Raw genomic sequence first — 25162 nt, 5'->3', positions numbered from 1 at the left:
TGCCCCGCAGAGCCCTGCGCTCCAGCGTCAGCGTTTCACGCCGGTGGCTGCTGGCGCGGACGGGCTGGGTGCTGCGGTGCGGGTGCACCCTGGATGCCCGCGCCGCACAGCGCGGGGAACACCCAGCCTCCGGCCGCACGGGGACGGCACCGCCACCCAGGGCGCTGACCCGCGGCCCCTTTAAGCCCGGCCCGGCGCTCCGCGCCCCGGGCGAGCGCCGCCACCGCCCGCGGCCGCCCCGCCCGGCCCGGCCCGGCCCGCGCCTCCCGGAGCGCCGCGCGGGGCGGGGCGGGCACGGCGGAAGGAGAGGCCGCGGCCGGGCCTCGCTGCCGGCGCTGCCCGCGCTCTGAGGCGCAGCCCCGCGGGAGCACCTGCCGCCCGCCCCCGTGGGGCTGCCGAGCCGCACCTGCCGGCGCCGCCGGGCCGGGCCGGGCGCCGTTCGTGGGCGGGCAGGGCGGGCATGGCGGCGCGCTGAGATGAAAGTGACCGTGTGCTTCGGGCGGACCGGGATCGTGGTGCCCTGCAAGGACGGGCAGCTCCGTGTGCGGGACCTGACCCAGCAGGCGTTGCAGCGCTACCGCAAGGCCCAGGAGAAGGTGAGGGGCGGCCGGGCCGTGCGAGGAGCCGGCCCGGGGTGAAGGGCGGCCGGGGGGAAGGCCCGGGGCCGGCGCGGGGGGCGGCCGGGCTGAAGGGGCGCGGAGGGGCGGGTGGGCTGCCGGGCCTGCGGCCCACGGGCACGGTCCCCCTGCCTGAGTGCCTCTGCCAGGTACTTTGCGTGAGCAGCTGATGCTGGCGGGCTGGGAGCCTGTCCCGCTCAGCTGCCCAGCCAGCATGGCTGTTGGTGCTGTGCGTGTTGACTAACAAACTTGAAACAGACGCGAGCGTAACAATAAGTTAATTTCTTTCAAGCTTGTGTTTTCTGGCATCAGCTGCTCAGTGAGGTGCTATCTGCATAGGAAGGTGATTTCCTTTACATGAAAGGAGCTCTAAGTTTTTCTTTGGTTGTACCTAATTGAGCATAAAAATATTTTTTCTTTTTTCCTCCAAGAGGCAGGTGCTGAAGGCTAATGGGGTACTGTTCAGTACTGATGAAAGGTCTAGTGTTGCAAATACTGCTTTGTGAAAGAGGTTCCAGTTACAAGCCCTGAATTAAGGGCTTGCAGGATTGTTCATCTTCCAAAGACGTCTGAGTAAAAAGTACAGCCAACATCTTGTTTTGTGACATGTGCTAGTTTCTTATGGGCCCAGTCAATTGTTTCATATCCTGAATGCAGGAGGTAAATCGAGGTAAATTCTTGTTCTTGCAGGTTTAGTTTGAGAAAAACTTGCTACTGATGTGTTAAATACATCATGACCAGCTGAGACTGCTCTAGTAGAGATTGCTGTGGTCTCCATGTTGGTCCTTCTGAGCAAGTGTTACGTTTTAACCTGCCTTAAGACACAAAGAGCTTGACAAATATTTTCTATGAAAAGTCTTTTTTCCTAATGATGTTGTCAGTGTGTAATAACTACAAAATGTTTATAGAATTCCTGGTACTGTTAGAGCCAACAGTCAGTGAGATCTTTTGCACTGAAGTATAGTTCAAGGTACTAAAATATGTCTTCAAGAGAGGGGTTTCATCAGAAACAAAATGACTTTCAGCTGTGTTGAATTTAGAAATTTACAAATTGATTTCAGCTTTGATTTGTGCTTATGATGACATTGGAATTAGTTTCATGATGATGGTTTAAAGGTGGCCTAAAAAGCCTTTGTATAAGTATTTCAAATCCCTTTCCTTCTCTACTCTTTATTTACTTTTTTTCATTCCTTTAGAAAGGAGTAGAAGGGTGCCTGCTTTTCTAGGTGAAGCCCTGACTGTTCTAGAAGGCTCAATAAGCAATTATGGCATAGAAATTCCAACAGTGTGAGAAAGCTTCAGATAAATGCCAGACACTCAAGGTGTGCTACAGTTCTCATGAATTTGTAACCAATTTGCTATTAAAGTAGTATCTAAAGAAAAAAAAAATTATGCGTAGCAACCATCTCCCATGTGCCCTTCAGCATGAGGTCAAAATCATCAGCCTTCTTTATAGAACAGCTAGAGGCCAGAGTCCATGTTTCTGACCTTGTAGTCCATGTTTTTGACCTTGTATTTCTTCCTTTGCAAATAAGCTTTTTTTTTGGACTTATTTCCTTATAGAAATGTTGAGTTTCTTATTCTGCATCATAGGTGGACAAAGTGGGTACAGGCCAGTTTGTTCAAAAATTGCTCATCACCTTGAGTAATGGAGCTTCAGAGCTAGAGTTTATACAAGGATGTGTAAAGAGGCAGAGTGGGGGAGCAGCCTGAGGACTTGAAAAGCAGAACAGGTTTTGATTCAAATCTCTAAAATAAAGTTTTATGCCTTGTGCATCCTCTCTCCCTCCCCCCATTCACTAGAAATGTAAACAGTTCTGTTGTAGTGCTTTGATTAGCTAGCTTCCAATCTACAAAGTTTGCAGTGCAACTGGCCCAAAAGATACATTTCTTCTTATCTTGACAAGCATCATTCAGCATTAGATTGCTTTCCCGGGGGAAAATTTGGGGTTGGTAAAATAGATCATACAGATGTCTCAAACAATTAATTTTATTACCTTTTGGAGTACTTTTTGTCTGACGTAACATGATTGGGTGTTTTGCCACTTTCCTTCTATTGACTCTTTCTAAAATTAACTTTCTTAAAAGAATGTAAAATCTTACTGGGAATGGGATTATCTCAAAATAATCGGCAGATAAAATGTGCTGTGAGGTGTGCACATAAACAGGTTTGTGCTAAAGATAATGGAATATTTGGTTTTCTTTTCAAAATATTTAGAATGTTTGGAATACTTTCTGTGACAGAATGCTGCTCTTTCTGTTGGCATGTTAAGTGGTTTTTTTGTAAGTTTTTTTTGAAATGGCAAAATCTTTTAAAAGAACTAAGTGGAAAATTGTGTTGTTAAAGTGCCTGAAGTATTTGGAGAGAGAAGGAGAATTGATACAAGGAATATCTTTCATGGCTGTAGAAGGGAAAATGAAAAAGGTAGCTAGGATAGAAGCTTTAGGAACTTTTTATTAGTTATGGTACTGTCAAATATCACAGAAATGTTTGAGAGGCTCTGCATTTTGGGAGTTGTTCTGGGAGTCTGGTTTTGCTATTACACTACAGTCACTTGTCTGGTAAAGAGGAAGATACAAGATTAGAGTATTAATTAATATATATTGTAAAATATTTGAATATATGTATACAAATAAAAATTTTTGAATTGATTTAAACTGCTTTGCACTTCTTTATACTTGTAATGAGAGGAAAGTTGATGCAGTAAATAATTAAGTCTCTTGTTTCTGTGAGACTTTTGGTAGACAGCTGAGAACTCGGTGGGCAGTTGCTTATTGTAGCCTCCTGTGTTTCCTTAGCCAGTTTGATTTGGTTTCTTGACTGGGCTGTGCTGGCAAGGTTTGGTCATGAAGGCTCAGTTGCCTCAGTTAATGAAGTTGTTTCTTGACTGAACCAAAACACTGGGCCAATTTCAGTTGAGAAATCAGTAATTACTTTTTGATGCTACTCAGTTTAGTGGCTTTTAGAGGTACTTTTGTAGTTCCGAATGGGCAGATCCTGTCTGATTCACTGGAGGATACAATAACTCTCTGGACTTAAGAACTTTGTATTACAGTATCAATGAAGAGATTTCTGTGGTCTGGGTTTTGTGATGTGAATAGTCATAGATGTTTAAGAAATTTTTTTTGTTGTTCAGCTGCTTTGTGAGAATTGTAAATAATTTTTCACAGGGTCGTCTCAGAAAGTGACTTGATTGTCAGTAGAATGAAGTTTGTTGGAAATCTTGTGACTCAGGATCTGCTCTTGTTGCCGCTTACTAATGTACATTTAAGGCTTCTTGCTGACAGGTAGATACAGTAGGATTAATGATTCCTTATCGTCAGCCCAGTCCCTAACTTGATATTTTGGTGCCTTGGGGAGCAGTTGTGTGTCATCTGTTGCATTTAGGATTCTTTGCTTGAGTGAGAACAGATGTACTGCAAAACAGTTGAGTTGCTGTGCCTGATACTGTGTGTGCTTCCCTGCAGCTGTAAGACATAGCTTTGGATGCAGGACAAGGTACCTTGTTGATTGTTTTCCAGTCAAGTGTCAGAGACCTTTTTTTTTTTTTCCCTCCCCTGAGTATATGAATGAGAGGGAAAAAGAGGGGTTCTGGTTCAGCATGGAAGGGTTTCACGTGCTCTTGTGATATTGTCTGGATTTGCATGGTCCTGTTGAAAGCAATTCCTTACAATGCACGTGAGGCTAAATGCACCCAGGGTACATGCACTGTTGTGTTCACATCTCTCCCCTTGGAAATGCTGTTCCCCCGTGTTTGGGGCAACAACAGTTGAATTACCAGCTTTGTAGTAGAGCCCTTGCCTCAGCTGGAGATCCTTTCTTGCTGTCTCAGAGGTCTTGAATGTTGTTGGTACAGAAAGTGATGTCTGCCCAGGGAAATGAGACTAGCAAGTGAAATCCACAGTGACTTTCCTTTAAGCTGCAGTGAAACTTTTCTGAGGAAAATGTGTAAAACATCTTGCTGCTCCAGATGTTCTTCGTCTCTCTGGAGGAGCCAGGGATGGGGAAGTGGTTGTTACTGTGTATGTATTCATTTCCTCATGTTTGCATACATGGCACTTACCTGGATGGCTTGACTGAAGTGACCGCTTTAGCGGTCTGAAGTCTTGTTCATGGAAGCCAGATGAATGGGTGGGACATGGAAGTCATGTAGCAAAATTAATAAGCACTGCAATTTGTGTTTTAAAATTTGTCATTTTAAGCACAGTTAAGTTCTTGAGTGGCTCACTCAGCAGCCTTTGTGGGCCTCCTTTAGGAATGCTGATAGAGACAGTCAAATATTAGTTGCCCTGTCTCCCAGGAACTTGATCTCCACTTGTAACAGACGTTAGAATGTGTCTTTCCATTCATGAGAACATACAGAGGCCAGCAGTTAATCCTGGAATGGTAATGAGAATTTTGATTGGCAGTCAGACTGAGCAGGAAACAGTAAGGTAGTAGGTTAGTTCAAGAATGGTGTGGTTTTGATTAGAATGAATAAAAGTGAGTGGTTTGGGTTGTATTGATGATCTTTCTCAAATTAGATGCATTTAAAGAGCTAATTCTGCAGGTTGATTGTTTATATAATTTTGTGAGTCCTACTAATAAAATACTTTCTCAGTTTCTTTCTGTTTCTGCTTGCTGACCACATGACAATTAATGTTCTGGAATTAGGTATTGCTGTTGTAAATCAGCCAGCAAACAGAAGGAGAACTAAATGTTCTTGTAGTTTCTCTAAATATGTTTGGGATAGGGAGAATGACAATTTATTTTGATTAAACTCTATGCTTACAAAAGATGTTTGCAAAACCAGAAGACTTCTTCAGAAGATAAATGTAACAAGTTTTGAAAGAAATCCTTTTTTATGACCTTTTCTGTTCTGGGCAAATTTTAAGTATTTAATCCTTTATAAAGGCAGAGTAATTGAGTTGTATTTGTGTGGCACTTGTGTGCTTTTGTCTTGGACCTGGTCTCTAGGTTTGATGCTTTTTCCTTATCCCAGTTTGTCGTAGTTTATTGTATTTTTTTTGCTCTAATAGGGATGGGGTAAATCCATAATCTTTTTTTTACCAAAACAATTCTAAGTTCTGTCTTCAAGTAGATTTTTTTGCTAGGAATTATTTTAACTATTAATTCCCATATTTTTCTTAATATGCTTAAGCAGCTACAATATGCTAATGACCTTATACACTGTTTTGGCAACTGATACATTTCAAGGAACAGCTTGGTTATCATTTCTGCATTCAGCCTTTGGAGCTGTCCGCTATGATACTGTACTAGAAAATGAGAATATAACTTGATACACTGCTTTCCCATTACTAGTGTATGAGTTGGACTAACTGACTCATTTATAGGAACACAGGCTATATGAATAGGGGAAGTAAAGAAAATGGAAAGAGACAGATGATTTCAGAAACTGCTTATTGACTTAAAAACTCTAGTGGTGATATTTCATTGAGATTGGAGACATCTTTCAAGTGGCAGAACTTTGGGTCCCGTAAAAAATTTTCTGGATTGCTTTTACAGTGATCCCGGAAAACAGAGTTAAAAAGTGCCTGCTGTTTAATCACTTCTGTATAAAACCTCTGCTGCTGTGTTGTATCATAGCCACTGGTGTTGAGGTAATGAGATTTTTGGTAGATTTTTCAGGCTCCTTTTCTCTTTCCTCACAAGTGTTTACAATCTATACAGAAAAACTGCCATTGAACTTAGACTTGTCATAGAAAATGCCTTCTAGGACATAATGTATTTATGTAACATAAAAAAAAAAGAATGGGATCTCCTTTTTCCTTATGAGAAGTTGACTACTGTCAGCAATAGGCTTTTGGCTGAATGTTGAGTTACCTGATGTTAATGTGTTTCAGGGGAGCTTAGCTGAAGGGTAGAGCTGGATAAAACTGGTGGAAATTCAGTAGGCAAAATGAGAGTAACCTGTCCTGGAAATACTGCAGGTCAGACTTCAGTGTATGTGATAATACTGAGTGTCCTTTTTTTTTTCTCCCAGATCATATTTGTCAAGTTCTGAGTACTATTCAGTTGTTATTAATTAAGAGACAGCAAAGCCTTGTGTAGTAATTGAATGTTAAATCAGTCATAGGAGGAAACCATTAAAGAGCATTACAGAGTTCTCAGTAGTGACTGCTTGCTGTTGCTCTTTGCCAAGTTGAAGATGATCTCTGAGTAGACTTGCAGGAATTTGTGAAGAAGGAATTTAAACCTTAAATGGTATTTCTGGCATGGAATGGAACTGGGAGGTGCTTTTGCTTGCTGCATAAAATGCAGTTTTAATGGGGTTTTTTTTGCTTAAGTATCTGAAAACAGAGGGTGGTGTTTGACTGATATTTTCTGAAAAACAATGTTTTTATTTTAACAGATACAGATTTTAATTATTTGGGCATGATGTTTTATGTTGTGTGACTATACTTTCCTCCTTACTCATTCAGTGTGATAGGTCAGTTGAATTGCAGCATACTGTGCTGTCTGGCATCCTGCTACTGAAGCAGCAGATTTCCTCCCCCGTTGAGCAGAGCGTTCTTTAGGCTTTCCTAATGATTCAAATGTCAGAATTGCAGCTTTCCTAGGCATGAAGACCTATTACTTCATTATTGTAAACTCCCTCTAACCCCCTATAAAGATGCCTATATTCCATCCTTAATGAATATGATACCACTAAAGGTCTTGAGCAATTAGTATCATTGAAAACAGATTCTGCTTTATATTTTTATATTCCATTCTTGCATCTTGCTTATGCGTAAGTATATACACATTTTATGTCAGGGAACTGACTGAACAGAAATGACAGGCTCATGTGAATGGCTTATTGATAGAAATTGTCTTGTAAATTCCACTGAACTAGAGAGTGAATACATTGATAAACTGAGAAAGCTGCTTCGTGTGAGAAATTTAGAAAATCACCATGTTACAAGAACTTTTGGGAAAAAAAGCTTATGCAGTATTTGTGTAATATTGTCATTAATAAAAGCATTTTTTTGTTCCCCTCAGGTTATATGTTGTTGTGGTAGTTCTGTAAGCCTTATCATCAGTACTTTATTACTTCTATAGGATTACTTCAATAACTTTTTTGTAAAGGAAACGTAGTGTTATAAGAAATTACTGTTTGCACTGGATAGGACTTTTTTTGAATGTTTTCCTCATTTTAAAGAGAATGTATGTAAGACTTGATTTTTGTAAATGTTTGGGGTTCTTTTTCCCTTTATGCCTAATCATTGTGCTATAGACACCTCCTTTAAAGGAACTGTTGTAATGTTTTAATGTAATCAGAATGTCTCTGCCTTCCCAGTGTAAGCCTGTAATTGTTCTGTCACCAGTAGGTACATCCATTCAGAACTGATGACTTGGCTTTGTTGTGGCAGGTGCCACAGCACTGCTCCAGTGCTCAACTTGCTCTTGGGAATGCTTCTGAATTGGGAGGCTCAGACAAGCTGCTCCTTGGTTTCACGAGAATGCACTGGTAGCATTTGTTGCCACAGGGAGACTTCTTACCTCAGTGTTTTCCTTTATTGGTTGTTATGTGTATGAAAAAGAAAACTACAGAGTGCTTGAATGAACATGCTTCTTATAGCCTATAATAAGAATACCGTTGGAATGAAGAGTAGATAGGGAGGAAGATGGATGATTGTACTCTTACAGAGACTGATTATTTGGAATCAAAGAATGCAGTCTGATGGGTAGCAGCTAACAGCTGGCACTGGATTCCTTCTTTTTCCTGGCTAGGGATTTGACCTCAAAGATGAAGCTCCATCAAGCCAAATGGTTTTGCAGTACAGCTTATCTGATAGAACAGAATGTTTTTCAGGTTACCAATAAAATATTACCTATTGGCGAATCATAATACACACCCTCCCTATCATTTTCCTTTACAAAAATGCAGTAATTTCTCAATCAGTAGAAGAAAATGGAATGCTTAAAGAAGAAATAGATGCAATCCCAAGAAACAGAGACCTGCATTCCTTAAAAATTGTGTGGCTTTATTTTTTTACCTTGACTAATCAGTTTCTTTACTCATATCTCTTTCCTAAAACCTTGAAAGACCTTCACATTGTTGTAGAAGATACTGTCTCTTTCTCATCAATCCAGCAACATCTGAGTTGGTCTTCACTGGCAAAACTAAACATTTAAATTATAGATTTTCTGAGAGGAGAAAAAAAATCTTTTCTATAATCATCTCCTGTACATTGAGTGCCAATGTACAGGTCAACTAAGAGCAGTTCCAGCTCAAAAGAAGTTAGAATCCAGAAGGTCTCTGTTTGGACCTCTGAAGGAGAGACAAGTCATAAATCCTGATGGGTTAATCCCAAGTATATGGTGTATTTCTTCTGTATCCAAACTCTGGAGCACCCACCTGTAGACCATCTTACAATTAAGGATTATTTCTTATCATTTGGACATGGATTTATGCTTTCTTATTATCTGTGAGAAGTACTGGTAAAATAGTTAAGTGTTTTCACATTTCCTTGAAAGCTGCCATTACAAGGTTCTGTCCATCCAGTAAATATGTGGGTGATGTGCAGGGGATCTGCCTGATCTTCATGTGATAATCATGTGATAAGGGGACAGGCTGAAAAGATGCTTGTACCTGCTCTGCAGCTTGTCCTCTTGGCGGGCGTGCCTGGCGGACAGGCAGACTTCAATTTGTCTTTATAAATTTTGATGGTGTCCATCATAAGTTAGCTCCCTATTTATGTTTCTCCTCAAACTAGAAGTTTTGAGGGCATGTGGTCTTTCCTAGCTTTTGTTTGTATTTTTTGTTAGTCTTGCAATGCTGGATGTCATTAATGGTGGTAAGACCAGAATTTCATGTTGAAGATTTGGGGTATAATTCCATCATTTTTCCATGTTTTAAGGAGTTTTACTACTGCTGAATGTAGGCACCATTCACTTCAGTTCCTATAGGTCAGGCATTTTTTTGTTGAATGCAGTTCATAGTGGTGCAGTTTGCCTGCTGTAACCTTTGCCCAAAATGATGATGATATTTTTTTTTTAAATCTTCTGTGATACTCATTTGGTGGATAGTATTTAGAAAGCTTTCCACTAGCATTCTCTTCTTGCCAATTCTTATTTCTGACCACAAGCCAGAAGTGAAACCAGAATACAAATTTAAAGCTCTGAAGACTTATCTGTTATTGGAAGTGTTGGCTGCAGGCTGCTTTGGATACAGACCTTTAGTAAGTGATGAGTTTCATGAATAAAGAAGATAGTGACCTGGAACTCTGCTTAACTAACTTCCTCCAGAGCTTGCCAGAATTCCTGTGCCATCTCACCCTGCTTCTCCTGCCTGCTGGTCGGTTGCAGAATATCCTTCCAATGGATTCTTGGTTGAGCAGCATTAAAATGCTCTCTCTTCCAGCTGCAGCTTTTTCTGTAAGGCTTTCTTAACTATTTCAGTAAAGATTTTGATGGAGGAATTTCATCTCAGAATTTTTTTTTGATCAGTCCTACATGTTAAATACAAGGGCAAGACAGAAGTACAGTGGTACGTAAGTAGAATTAAGCAATAAAGAAAGCTCCTTGTGACAGTGTGTCTGTAGCTCTTCTAGAAACAGAAGTAATTCAGGGGTTCTGCAAATCTGACCAAGGTGGTGTTGCTGTTTTGCAGCAGTTTAAGCCTAGAATGGCTCACTTTTACCCTTTCCCTTTCACGGGTATTAAGGGCTGTGCAGCTGTCCAATGAAAGCTGTGCCTTGCTCTATCCAGGGCAAAACCAAGTGACTTCCTCTAGCTTGTCATACTTTGTCATCTGTAAACTGGATGATGGTGCTGCATCTCACCTGTACATATCTTTAAACTGAAACAAGCTTCTGCTTTTAAAATAGTCCTGAAATCTTCAATTCACTGCTTATGTTATTTCTCTAATGAAGTTTTATTTTCATTATCTTGGTTTTTATTTGAACTGTGGGTTAGTCTCCATGAAAGCCTGTATGGAAACCAGAAGTCATACAGAAATTTTTTTTGCTGAGTAAAGACTCCAGAGGGCTTGCCTTTGAAAGAAAACCCTGCAGTATTTGTTAAGCTTGCAGGGAAAAAAAAATGAGGCCAATATCATATTCATCAGTCAAATGTTTATATATTGTGAACTCTATGAAATGCTGTTTGCCTCCAAATCACATTCCTTCCACTCAGACTGAATTAAAAGGTTATTTGCTGTAACAATGTTTTTTGTTAAGGTATAATGATTTTTTTGAATAAATAAAATAATTGGCTGCAGTAGGGGGTTGTCAGCAATCTATTAGATTATTTTTACAAGGTAGTTTATTTCATACCGAGTATAGTTAATTTGTGGAAATATCTGGTCTGTTCTAGTGTGTAAAAAATGTGGCATACTTCGCTTTGACTCCGACTTTAATTGTATTTTCTTTAGGTTACTCACTCTACTGAGATTTCTATAGAAATTCTGTCTTTTTCTCTAGGTTTCCCCCCCTTCCCCTCCCCATTCTATAGTATAGGTTACAACTATATAAATATATTTATAAATATATTTCTAAATATACTTATATTTATACAAAAATATATAAATATATAAGTATACTAATATATAAAGTTTACTTAATTTGCATATTTTTCAAAAGTCTGTTTCTCACAGTTGCCTTATTTAACAGATAAGTTTTTTTTTTTTTTTAGTAATGTTGTAAATTTGACTGTCATCTTCTGTTACTGGCACCTCTCAACCTGTTCTTTGTCTGCTCAAAGAATAGAACATTGGAGAGGAGATTGCTTTCTTCAGTTGAATCTTCCCATCTCTTGTGTAGGGTGGAAAGACTTGCTGAAGTTTTTCAAGGATAGAAGGGAGTTAACATGCTCAGCTCCCACAGAATTAGGCTCATTTGAAAAACTGAGCTGCTGCCAAGTCACAATTAGTTTTCCCCTGCTGGCTGTAATGAATGTATCCTGAACAAATGTTTCAGGAGTTCCTGGCATTATAAGCTACAAAAAGAAAACTCCCTGAAGAAGAGCTGGAAACCTGAAATAGTTGTTTTGGGTGACAGAAAGGAGAAGGTTCATTGACATTTCAACATTGTGCATAGAGAAAGACCAGCATTTGCATAGTAGTAGTCATGATGCAGGTGTTGTTTAGATTGTAATAAAAAAGGAGGATGCATTTTTTTGAGGGGAAAAAAAAAAGTACATGTGTGTGGAAAAAAATAATTTAACATTAGGGCTTGTTCTGTCAGTGGTAAATTATGACTCGTCTGTGTGAGGCAAGAAGATTTGCACTTAGAAATCCAGAGAAGTCTCCTGTATTAATGTTTCAGAAGCAGTTATTTGGATAGCTCTCATTCAGCTGCTGACTGATGAGAAGTACTAACTTTACCTGAAAAACCCTCGTGGAGTTCACTGACTTTGTGAAGAGCAAAATTAAGAGTTAATTTTTGCTCTAAATATTCAACATATCTCAGAAATGCTTAGAAGAACACTCATGACCTGTGCATTTTAACTATATTACTTCTGAGGATGTTTTCCTCCTTGTCATTACTGTTGTGTTCAATTGACTTACTTTTTCAAACTGTGAACAGAACAGAATTACTCTAAACACTTCTTTTCACACACTTCCACTTTGAGTAAGATGAATCGGAGTATGCCAGTGTTGGCCCCTTAATCCGTGAGTTTGGAAAATGTTTGTTTAGGCCATTTTCCATTTAAATTGACTTTTTTGTCTTGTGGGGGAGTAATTGCTGCAAGTCAGAATGTGAAAGGAGTAAGTAGATGGTTTGCTTTTGTACATTCAGGGTGTTTTTTTCTTATTAGACTTTTCATGTATTATTAAAAATTTAGTGCTGAAAGGTGGACTGCATTCTCCTCTGGTCATCCTGGGTCTCTGGTAGCTGTCCTTGCAGTGTGATTTTTTTGTTTCTTTTGCTGCAGCAATATTCACTACCATTTAACTCTGAATAGTGTCTGGATACATACTTTGGTTGTGTTTATTTATAGATCAGGAATTTTGCAGTTATGTATTATATTCTTTCTTGCCTGGAATAACAAAATATATATTAATTGCTATCATCATTTTATTAGATAAGCCATATTCAAAGACGCTAGGAAAACACTAGGTAGATTTTTTGGTAGCTTCATATGTTCCAAATATAGAGTACATCTGGCAGTATGCACATATTGTTTGTCCTGGTGTGGCACAACTGTCTTTCTGAATGCAGTGAAAGTGGAGGAGTCTGGTTTATTGTTCGTAGTGCAGTTCGTTAATGGCTGTAGATGGGAAATGAGCATCTAACTAAATGGTCATGGTCAACCTCTGACTCTTGCCTTAAGGCTTTGAGAATAGACAATATGAAAAAAAAACCCGTCTTCTTTCCAGATGGCTGAATGCTTGATGTGTCTTTATGTTTAGCTGTCATTCAAATGTGAATGCTGTGGTGATTATAAGTGTCTTCCATTTTTCTGGTTTGAAATGATCCCTTTTATGCATTGTGTGTTTAGAGATTAACTATTTGGCTTATCAATATGGATTTTAGAGCAAAAAACCCCCCAACTTGATCATGTAGCAAAATCCAGGATGCTCATGTTCATAAGCAGACTTGATAGTGCAGGTCTTGGTTCCACATGACATGATGCAGACCAAAGTAGTTTTGAAATAGGTTGTAGAGGACTATTTTAACATTCTGCAAAATGTTGTTGTTTCAGTTTTGAATCATCTTGTATGTGATAAGTTTCATGTTAGTGATTTTTGTTAGTGAAAAAAATAGTTTTCTGCCATGTGGGAAGAAAAAGTTTGATGAAGGAGGCTTTGTGGGATGGAGTTTCTTTAAATTGGGAAGAAAGAGGCTTGATTTAATTTTTAAATGGTGAGTTTGAATCATGTATTTTCATGATGATTTTAGTTAAGTATATGAATTCATATTGAAAGATACAAGCTACAGTTTAATGATCAAACTGGTAAATACTGTTGTAAGCTGAAGCACACTTAATAGATTTTCAGGCTGTTTTCCTTGGAGTTTTTTTTGTGTGTTTTTGTTTTTGAGCCTAACTTCATAGTTAGTGTAAAAGATACGTTTAATAATGCAGCCAAAGCTATTGCAGGTTCAGTAGGAGTCCAAATCAATTACTTTGTGACCATTAGACCAGCAAATGCTGATGTTATAATTTTTATCTATTAACCGGCACTGGCTGTGTCCTTATGTAGTAGCCATTTAAAGAGAATCAACTGCTTCATTGCGTGTGCTGGTTTCCTTTTCACGCACTGCATATAGTGATAAAATTTAGTGGAAGTAGATCCAATTACTTTGCTGAAAAGCCTTCAGCATCTTGTGACTGAACTTGTCAGTGACTGGCTCTCTACCTGTTCTTGTGTGTGAGAGTTGGGAACCAGTAAGATCATCTCTCTTAATGAGAAGGGAACTGTTACTCTGCAAGTCCTATTGACAGTGCATTGTGCGAAAACATTCCTATAACGTGGTTAGTGTTTAGCGTTCTTGCCAATAATGGCTATGTTATGGCCACTTTGCTGTAGACATTTTCAGTAGATCTTTGCCTAATTTTACTTCGTAAAATTACATGGTGCTTGAGCATGGCATAATATGTGGAGCTAATGTATGTGGGTACAGTTCTGGAGCCCAAAGAAAGAATGAGGTAGCTGACTGAAAAGTAAATTGGACTCATCTATATCAGTGATGGATGGCATCAAGGTGCAAATGAAAATGAAGGTTGTAATGGCATCTCAGGACTGATGCAAAATATATGCAAATACAGCATTTAAACAAGTTTGCTTACCAGCTGTTTTCATTCTGACTTTATTGTGGGGTTGTACTGGCTGGATTAAATTTGTATAAGTGGTGTTTGTTTCCATGTGGCCCTCTTGCAAGCTGTGGGTTGGAGAAAGTTGCTACAAAACAGTAACTGGAACATGTGCTTCAGGTGTCATTTTCCACATTTGGGCTGAATGTCTTACTTGCCTTACTTAGATCTACCTGTTTGTTAGTTGTTTCGCGGTGACTTTGATGCTACCTTCTCTTTTCCTCTTAAATCTCTGGAGATGTTTCTTCCCAACTCCTTTGTGATTCTGTTTTCCTGAAGACACTCGGAGTAGCAGGAGAAAGCAGTTCTTTTTGCTCTTTGGGATAAAGGGCAGGGCAGGGAGAACCTTTATGCACACTAGTGGTATTAAATTTCAATGAAAAAGTGAATAATCTCACTCTTCACTGTTTCCTCTCTGGCCAAAATCCACTTAATGAGTTGAGGCTAGGCATATGGCATCACGTTTTGTTGATGTGTTAATTCTGGCATGTTCTGTATTTCAGTCAGGTGAAGGTGGAAGTTGTTCTCAGGAGCCTTGTTTGGGTTTCATCCAGTTCCATCACTTGGCTCTGGCAATATCTTTAAAGGTAGAGGTTGTTCCAGCTGTTCACCAGGTATGTTTGCTGTATCTTGGAAGTCAAATACTAAAGCTTATCAGCATTGTACTGTGATGATATAAATTTTATTAATATGGCACAAAATATGAGAGATTATATAGTTCCCGCAGTGTAATATTAAGATGCTGAATGTTTGTATTACTTTTTAAACTTCCTGATTATTTTCTTCCGTACAATAGCCAGAACCACTGAAGCTGGCTGGGCTTTATAGAATTAGGCAGTGCTTGACTGTTCGTTGTGCCTTCAGAATATTATTGACCCAGTTGTTTTTTCTCCTGAGAAGTAAAGGGAGGAGAGAAGCTGGTTAATTTAGTGTTTCACATGAGAACAAAATAGGTTACAGCATCATCTAGTACAGACCTGCAAACCTTGTTCCAACAGCTGTATCTTTGTTTCCCTCCCTGCATACTCGATTTTGAGTCTATTACTTTCCACTGCCACCTTTTCTCATTTTTTTCTTTTTTTTTTTCCTTTTTGCTTTCATTTGTAATGAACTTACTCCTTCCTCAAAGGGACTCTTCTTACATCTTCAAATACTTCTCATGCTTTGGTTATTTAAAACTACCCTGGCTGTCTCAGCATCTTTGTAGCATTGGGCCTATGATTGTCCCTTATGGCTTGATTTTGGGAGCACAGTCACTGAATGTACTGTGAAAGGTCATGTATCTTCTCTGAGTGCGGAAAGAGACCCCTTTAAGGTCCACACTTAACACCTCTCTAAGGAGAGCAATGAACTGTGCCTGCTAGGAGGTTGTCAGAGAGCATGGAGAGAGTTGATTAAGGGTGATATGGGCAGTGGCACCGGTGAGAATTGGTGGCATTTCTGAAATGCACCAGCTTTGGACATGTGAGAAGGGAGTGGTGGTCTGGGCTCTGACTGATCCTACTGACACTGCAAGTCTGGCAGTCTTTGGCAATATTCCTCCCCAGTCTCTGGTTGGTGGTTGATTCATGCAGGAAATGGGGTGGTACTGCAGCAGAAAAGTCGTACTGTTCTCTGAGGAATTCCAAAAGCATCTAATGGCTTTCTATGAGGAATTAAGGATATGCTCCTATAGTTTACTGCAATTTTTTTCTCACTTGAGCTTTATCTAAAGCTCAGTTTATGTTAAAGTTTGACAGGATTCCAGCATGCTTGATCTGCATTGTCTTACAGGCATTTGTATTCAGTTTTGTTTAGAGCCTGGTGTTACTCAATCACATCTTTGAAGCTCCCAGCTGCTTCTGATAAGCAGTCCTGTGTCAGCTGCAAATGCATTAATCACTTTATCAAAGAAAGGCCCAGCAGTTGTAAACAAAACAATCTTAGATGGTTTCTGGATGCAGGACTGAAGGGCTGGCTGCCCTTGTAGATGTGAACCATTTATCATTTTTTGTTGAAGATCTGGTATACTTCAGTGCTGAGTTTGTCACAAACTTGAGTTGTGTTAATTTACAGCCAGCCTCATTTTTATCTGTAGGTCTATTGAATGATTCAAATTTAAGGCATCATCAGTTTTTATTGGCAAAATAACAGCATTGTTCACTCACTTGACCTGGACTTTACTTTTGAAATATACTGCTTTGAGACACATTTCTTACGTTTTTTCCCCCTCTCATTTCTATGTGAAAAATGTGTGACAGTTTGAAGGAGTAGCTTTATAGTTCTGTCTGCTTGCTTAATGTTGGATTTTAAGAAATAACGGGTGTGGTCCTTAGCCCCCACAGTGTTACCTTTAGGTAATCAAACAAAAAGCCAGACTCAATGCTAATTAATTACTTGCCAGGTGCCTGAAGCTGGGTAGCAGTTTGCTTATTAGCATAAAAATACTACTCTGAATATTGTAGATAATACTTGACATGGAGGATTTGGGATTTGAACGGTAAGCTTTAAGATGTTACAGAATTATTTGAGATGTTTTGTTCTGTAACTGTTGTGTTAATTTGCACAAGGTTGAGTCTTTTGTTGAAGCAGTCTGATCTAATGGACTTGAAGAGCTAAAGGATATTCTTAGTTTATAACTGAAGATCAGGTTACACTTACATTCTTACATTTGTGTGATTAGCTTGGATTCAGTGCCTGGCATACAGTGGGCTCCAGTTTTAACCGAGGCTTTGAAGGGGGGGGTTTTGCTAGTTGTTACAAGTGCAGTGTGTAGACCACTGTCTAAATGTGTATCTCCAGCTTTCTTTGTAAAACCAAAACAGGTGTACTTGGTCTTCACTGAAATGGTCTTCTTAAACGATGGAGTGTAGTGTAAAGGTGGGCTATGTGATCCTCTACTGATGTATTCTCTGCGTCATATTTTATTCAGATAATATTCAGACAGCTGTATTCATAGAGTGGTTTTTCATTCACATTCAAATAGAGTATGAAATCAGAATGTTCTTATTTTTGAAGGGTTTTAGTGCTGCAGATAAAGTAAAAGTTGGAATGTTAGTTGAAATAATCTGGGTCATTTTGGATTTACATATCTGTGCTCTGACAAATCGATAATTCCATGATGGTGAGATATCAGCAGCTTTTTCTGTTTTCCTCCTCAGCCTGAATATGGGAGATGGGTATTTTTTCTCCGTGCATATTCAACTGTTAGGATAAGCCAACTCTCTCTTCTTTCTGCTTTCTGATTACAGTGAAGTACATTCCCTGCCATGAGAAAAATGAAGACTTTATTATTAGTACATAGTCCTGGTAATTTCTCAAAACATAATAATTTAAAGATGGCTAAAGGACAAGTAATTTTCTAGTTCCTCTTTGCCAACAATGTCTCTGAGGGACGTAAGAGACTCACTGTCCTACAGTGTGCAAGTGTCCAGTGACTCAAGTGCAACAAACCTATTCACTGTGCTCCCCTTGGTTTATAACCTATGTGAAGAACTTTCACTGTGTTTATGTTCTGTGGTTTGTCTACTAGGATCTCAGGCCAGGATCTTCATATTCAAATGCGATCTGGGACATTTTTAATAAATGAAACTGTGTGTATAGCCTGTGTGCTGGGTTGCTTGTAGCTCACGTCTTCACCTTGAGAGCTCTCTGATGTCTAAGCCCATCTTGCTGTAACAAGGTGGCTGTTATAACTAGTAACTGTTTGGGTTTCTGTCTAGCCAAGGAAAACAGAATGTGTTAACTACATGAAAATGAATCAGAGAAGGAAAAAAGTGCAAGAATGGAAGAAGGATGAGTTTCATACCTCCAAAATGAAGTTTGGTATATGGTGGTGTGAAGAGAACGGGTGAAGACAGAAAGAAGTGATGATCAGTCCTTGCTGTTGTATTTTGACTACTGATCATGATAATACCCAGTCCTGTTAATTTCTCAGAGCATAATAATTTGAAGATGGATAAAGATCAAGAAATAGTCTAGGTCCCTCTGGTGACTAGGGATTGACTAACGTGCTTTGGACCATTTAGTGTGTCAAAGATAAAGTTGATGGTGAGCTGTACTTGTGCTGTTAGCCTCATTCCAAAGGCTGAAAAGAAGCTATGCTTTTTAATTGTTGACTGTGCCTAGGAAGAGCAAGAGAAGATTTTTCTGCTTTTTTTCTGGATGGGTAACAGATTGTTTTTGTCACAAATCTGTGGTAGTCCACAGGCTTCAAGCATGAATTGCTTGGTTGTCTTTTTTGTGCTCTTTCCATCCTTAAGAGCCAGCAAGGCAGTGTGACCAGACTGAGCAAAAACTGCAAGTGTACTAAGATAAACCCAAACTTTCTGACAAAGATAAATGTTTCTCTACTGACCTGATCTGTTTAGTTCCCCTTTTGACATCAGGTTTTTAGCACCTTCAAAGACAGAAACTTTTAAAATTGAATATTTAAAGTGATCTGATGTAAGTTACTGTTTTTTTCAGGACTCTTTTCCTACTTTGTACCATTTCCCTGTATCACATCTAATTGGGATATGAAAAAAAGGTGCTTGAGAGAAGAATGTTTTCCATAACTAGTATTAAAAGATAAAGTGAATGAATCTGAACAAAAATTTAGTATGTGTCCAAATACATAGAATGAAATTTAATTTTTTAATAGCTTGTTTACAGGGAATAGTTTCTTCTACTATAGTTTGAAAAGAGATCTTTCTAAACAGCAGAAGAAATCGTGCTGTTTTGAAGAAAATAATCTTTAATTCAACTCCTACTCGAACATTTAATTTATTCCTTTTAGGAGGAGTAAAGTTTCTTCTATGGTATCTTACTGTGTGAAAGAAACTTCTTAACCTATCTAAACATCAAAATGTGTGCTTTGGTCAGAAGCAAAGCATCATGGGTATAATAACTGAGACTGGCTTTACTTCTTGTGATCATGTTTTGGCATGAGGTTTGAAAGCTTGTTAGACCTGCTAAATTTATTGTGAAAAGCAAAGAACTTTGTCTTCCATGTACTCACAAGTTTGATTGCTTGAAATGAACTTCTTTCTGTTCTCCATCACCCCCCCAGTTAGGATCTTCAGAGAAGAATTCTACCTTTTCTTGTGCGGCTTTATTTTTATAGTACTTTATTTCATCTGGAGGACAGATTAGGAAGCATCCTTTACAGTCACCTTTCTAAGACTAATTCTACCCTATGGCCTTGTGTGTTTTCTGTAGTTTTATTTCTGGATGCTTAAAAGCAGTTTCTCTCTTAGTGGACTACCTTGTTCTTTGCCCTTGCCTCAGCTTTAATTTCTGTCTTTGAGCTCACTCGGTATAGATCTTTCTTAAATATTAATAATTTGAGAGAATGTGTGTCAGTCCAGCTGGTAGGTTATAAAGAAGTTTTATCTTCTCGCTAGCATCTTGAAGCATTTTCACTTCTAATGCAAGCAGATTCAGAGTTTTGGTGAAGGAGAACAATAGTACTATGGAATACACTAGGAATTTTTTTTACTATCTCACTGTGTTATAGCATGTTTCTCTTCCTTATGTTATCTTAAAGATTTCTGCGCTTTCGAGCTTCTAACTGGAAGTGGTTAAAAATGTGTTGGTTACTGTTATGCAGTTGAACTATAGGGCTATAAAGACAATGTAATTAATTTGAGGTAAGAGTTTATTTTCAACAGTGAGACCTAGAATTATGAGCTTGTAACTTCCTCTGTTATGTATAATACAGATTAACTCTAGAAGCTTCCTGAGGAGTGAAACCTAAATATTGTTTTTTCTCTATTTTTTGAAGTTTGTGAAAAGAAGACCCAATTTGTGCTCAGTTATAAATGTCTGTGTGTGTAAATATATATATATGTATATGAAGTATACTAATGTGCTTCATATTGGGAGGCTTATTCAGATCAGGTCTGTGCTAGGAACTGCACATTTAGTGCTCTCTGGAACAGACTTAATCTCTTGTGCAGGTAACTGTTCATCTGTGATTTTTACCGATGCTTCTTGTGGCTTCTTTTATCCCGTAAAAATGTTATCTCAGTAACCTACACTATTGTATGAAATGATACAATTCTACATTCATGCATATGAAGAGAGTAGAAGTGGTGGTTGTTTGCCTGCTGTAAGGACAGGGTGCGATGCATATTGGGGTGCTTGGCTTTGTACGAGGACACCAATGCGTGTATGTTGTGTTGTTGCTGAGCTCTAACTGTTCAGCTCCAGATTGTGATAGTATGTAGTGTGTGAACATTTACTTCGTGATCAGCTCTTGGTTTTGGAAACTCAATATTCATCTTGCTGTAAAAACAGAGCCCCACCTCTACTACAGCTGAAGATGGCAGCCCTGTTGGTGGCAATTGAGATGAAGTTTGAATAAAGTACCTTTTCAGGCTTGTTTGGAGGTGCTTTTGGTAAACAAACCAAAAATGCTTAAGGCTGTTCTAATTCAGTGATAAATTTTGAGAAGGATTTAGAGATGAAGTTTGAGGCTGTGACCAATCTCATCCTATGTTCCTCTCCAAGTTGCTTTTTGTACCCTGCTCCCCAAGCTGTGGTCTGAGAGTTAACTAACACTTAGTGCTGTTTGGCTGTGCATAATGGTACATTGTGTAGCCTTAAAATGCTTGTAGGAATCATTAAATACTATTTAATATATCGAGGTAATGCAATTTATAATGTAAAAATGATTAAGTAGAATACCTCTCTTACTGACCTTAACCTAAAAAATCCCTTTATCAGAAAATACTTTATGATTGTGGGATTTTTAATTTTATTTTTACACTGTCTCGATGACAGGAAGCAATGTGGCCAGAGGCCACTCCTTCCCACTAAGTTTGACCTAGCATTTATTCTGTTATTGTGTATGTCAAACAGGCATATATGATTTCCATTTTTTAATACGTTCTTTTTTATGCTGTATTTCATTGAAGTCTGTTTGCTCAAGTGAAGCATTAATGTGGAGGTACTTCTGAAATATCAGGATGAGAAGAAATTGTAAGTCATTCCTATTTCTGAATTTTTTTAGTGCATCCTATTGTTACTGTATTTAAATTAAAATTCTAGTATAGGATTTGCTATTAATTTTATGCATTCCACACAGCAGAACAAAATACAGCATCAAACAATAATTATGAAATCATTAAGTGGCGGTGTTCATTTTATTGATGGTCAGCTGAAACATATTTAAACTTGTTAGGGTTCTCTTGCTCATTAAAATTCAGAAATACCCAATATGGACTTTAACATTTATTAAGTATGTTGCTTAGCTTTCAGAAAAGGAGACTGATGCTTTTCTGTCTGAGGTGGGAGCAAAAAGAAACAAGAATGCACTCCAACCTTCTGATACATTAAAAATGTGAATCTATAGATATATATGAAAACTGACAGTAAATGGGAGTGCTTTAATTATAGATTGATTGGTCTTTCACTTGAATGTGTTGTGTGTTGACTGAAAATAAATGCATAGAAGATTTCTTGAACTTGTTTTAGACTATTTGAACAGTGGTGTTGTATTAGGTGGCAAACGCTAAGTCAGGATTCTGTGACAACATGAATGTCAAGCCCACTTTTTAAAATTTATGTCACTTCCCTGCCTACATCTCACTTGTGCATTCATTTGACCTGGCTTTAATTTAACATTTGGTAAATATTTGCATAGTAATTCCTAAAGTGTTCTCCCACAGATAAAGGAAATGATGATAAACAGCTTTTAAGTGGTTTGATGTTAAACACAAACATGACTTGCAGCCCTAAGGTAAAATGCACATTAGAGTAACTGTTCAATATTCATTTGGCAAGTGCTGTTATGAATTACACCAGGTAACTTACTCATACTTGTTCTTTACATAGATTTTTACTGGTTTGTACCTCAGCTGAACTTCTGCCTAAGGGTTATGTACTGTGCTGTAAGAGAACTTCTCCCCACTTGTGATGTTAGGATTTTTTTGAACCATAGTTGTGTTTTCTTCAAGATGAACTTTCTAACAGGAGAGCATTTAGGAGCACAGATTCAGGTAACCATACCTGAATGCTGCCCAGAGCCTCTAGGCTACTGTTAGTGTTTTATTTTTACAAGAGGCTCGTTCTTTTGTTTTTCAAAGCTAAGTATTTCTTTTTAAGCATGTCAACTTTTGATAATGATGATGAAAAAGATACTGTAAAGATACTGTCATTCATTAGAATAAGATTTCAATCTCAAGCTAGAGAAAGTTAAAGAAACAACAGGCAGCTAAAGAAACCCCAGAGCTTGTCCTAGCATTTTAGAATACAGTTGTTAGGCTTTTTTTGCTTTATATTTCTTAACTTCTTAGCAAGTGTTTTCTCAGTATGCCCTTAATCAATCTCTGCTCTGATCAAAAATGGAGTGTCATCAAGCATTTCCTGCTTTCAACAGGTAAGGAGTGTTACTTCGTTGAAGCTGTGTGGCACTGACCCTTTGCACAGCCTGTCGTCTCTGTTGCTGGTGTTACTGCATTCTGACTTTCAGACCATTCAGAAGACACTGTAGAAGCAGCAAACTCTGTTTTGCGAGACTTCCAGTTACATACTTTATGAAGTATAAAATTACTCTGTTACTGTGGAAATGCAATCTTCTGCCTAGGAGCTTTAAAACACATGGAAACCTGAAGTGTTCTTGATGCTCCTTTTGATCGTTGTATCTTAGTAAAGCATAAGAACCTTGAACTAAGACCATCCTTTTCCTGAGCAAGTTTCATTTTCTCTGATAGTGATTCTACCTTGGATGCACTACAGTTATGTTTTGGACCGGTTCTACTCCTTTTGAGCTCTAAATAATGTGCAGAATACGAGTTTGTGCATATGCATGTGGATACAGTGCTATTTGGGACTTTAGATACTCAACTGTTACATCTGCTGTAGTTAATGGCTTGTTTAAAATGGTGAGTTTTCTAAAATACCAATGTTTTATTTAGTGAAGCTGTCTGAACTCTTGGTGCAAGTAAAGAAACACAGAAGAAACTGATTTATAGATTTTAGGGGGTTTTTTGGTTGGTTGGGTTTTCGGGTTTTTTTTGTTTTGTTTTTTGGTTTTTGTTTTTTTTTTAATATAGACACTTTGTATCCAATGCATGGCAGTGTTTGAAGTTCATCCAAAGAACAGAAAAATTTCTGACTTTGAAATCTCTGTTGAATGGGTGAGTGGATTTGCTGGCCAGATGAACCATTGTTACTTTGTGACTGTGTGGAGGGAATCTCTTCCACCAAGGCTATTTAGCAGTAGTTACTATTTGCTTCATCAAACAAGTTTATAAAAAGCTCACTGCCCCCAGCATGGGTTTTTAACTTTCAAGGATGAAGTTCATGTAAGTTAATAGAAGCCAGTTTCACATTTGTCTTTCTGAGGCAGCAAGTATTTAGTCTTGCTGTAGTCTGGGGTGGTTATTGTAACTGGGGAGTCCTTGAGATCAGAAGGTTATGATGTGTTCATACTGTATGTACCTGAGCCACTGTATGTGTCTAAACCATTAAGAAATATTTTTCTTCAAAAGAAACTGAGATTCCTGTTCTAGTTTAGTTCTTGTATTTCAGTGTGGATTGTCATTCTTTTCTTTTGAATCTTATATTGGCTACACTTGTTCCAAAAGATTGGTAAGAAATGGCATCTTCTGGTCTTTGAGACTCTTAGAGATGTTCTCTTGATATTGCCAGTAACAAAAATAATGAAATTACTGTATTTGCTGTGCCCCAAAGTAAAAGAAGGTTAGGTTAAGTTTAATGTCGTTTAGGGTAGCTGTGTGTCTTGAGCTTGTGTCCTGCCAACTTGCAGCATTCTATTGGTACAATAGGGTTTTACATTTGTTTTTTCTTTGTTTCAGTTTCAATGACACATCTGTGTTGGTGCAGCTACTGAATCACTAATAGAAGTGAACACTGAAAGCAAAATATTCTAATCAGCTGTGTATTTTTTAACTTCAGCTTTATTCTTAACACTTTAACAGCATAATACATACAACAGGTTTTAATGTATCTTCAGCCAAATAGGTTAGCTGCAGAAGTTTGCCCAATTAAGAGAAGTGATTTTCAATTACACTGTTTTAGTGTTGCTAACTATTAAAAGCTTTGTGGTTGCATTGGTTAAAAGGTTCAGGAGGAACATCTGTAGCTACTGATGCATTCTGGTTGTAGAGTATCATATTTTGTAAGTTTATTAGTAGGGCCAAGCAACACTCTTTCTCAAGGTAGCTGCGTTAGGTAAATTGTATGATCTAAATTAACCTGCTTATTTATTGCATAAAGGTATGTTTCTTTTCTGCCTTTTCTTCTTAGAATGTTATGGTTATGGTAAAAATATCTAAGCCCTGGGCTTAAAGATAGAACTTTGAGCTGTAATAGTTGTCCGCGCTTCATTACTTTGCAGAGAAAAAAAGTATTAATTGATATTCTTAAATTTTGTAATTTTGAACATGTGATACCTAGAATGAGCAAACATTTGCTATTTCACAAATGGGTGGCTTCACCAGAAAATGAAATAACTGTAGTAAGAGGTAAATTACAGATTAAATAGACACATTACAAATAAACATACTTTTAGATGCTTGTGTGGTTGTCATGCAGCCGTACTCTGTCTAGTTACACTTAATTCTCAGTTGCAGGTCATCAGTGGTCATCTTTTTTTGTCCATTTCTGAAACATTTCTCAAAGCTGTGTGTGTGCATGCCCCTTTCCTGGCCCTCAGTTTTAGCATATTCTGGCCATTCTCCATAATATTTGGGGGAGGACTCAAATGTGATTTATAATCCTAACTAGGCATGTCTTTCTTCATTGTGCTGTAGCAGATACACTGTTCATCAGTGCTGATACTGTGGAGTACTCAAACATGTCAGTGTGACTCATGTGA

The 25162-nt window shown here is 38.5% G+C and overlaps 1 protein-coding gene across 2 annotated transcripts in view; it reads left to right on the top strand.

Moving 5' to 3' along the window:
- Positions 1-298: 298 nt before the first annotated feature.
- PARD3B (par-3 family cell polarity regulator beta) overlaps positions 299-25162 on the top strand; it is a 401283-nt gene continuing 376419 nt past the window's right edge. For both annotated transcript variants that reach the window (XM_082285055.1, XM_082285054.1), the window contains exon 1: positions 299-596. In XM_082285055.1, the coding sequence (XP_082141181.1) occupies positions 477-596 (120 nt within the window). In that variant the 5' untranslated portion in view covers positions 299-476. The remainder of the gene's footprint in view (positions 597-25162) is intronic.

This window comes from Coloeus monedula (genome assembly GCF_965178545.1).
Source record: "Coloeus monedula genome assembly, chromosome: 7".
Taxonomy (NCBI): Eukaryota; Metazoa; Chordata; class Aves; order Passeriformes; family Corvidae; genus Coloeus; species Coloeus monedula.
The sequence above is the reverse complement of the archived record's forward strand: the minus strand, read 5'-3'. Positions and strand labels throughout refer to the sequence as shown.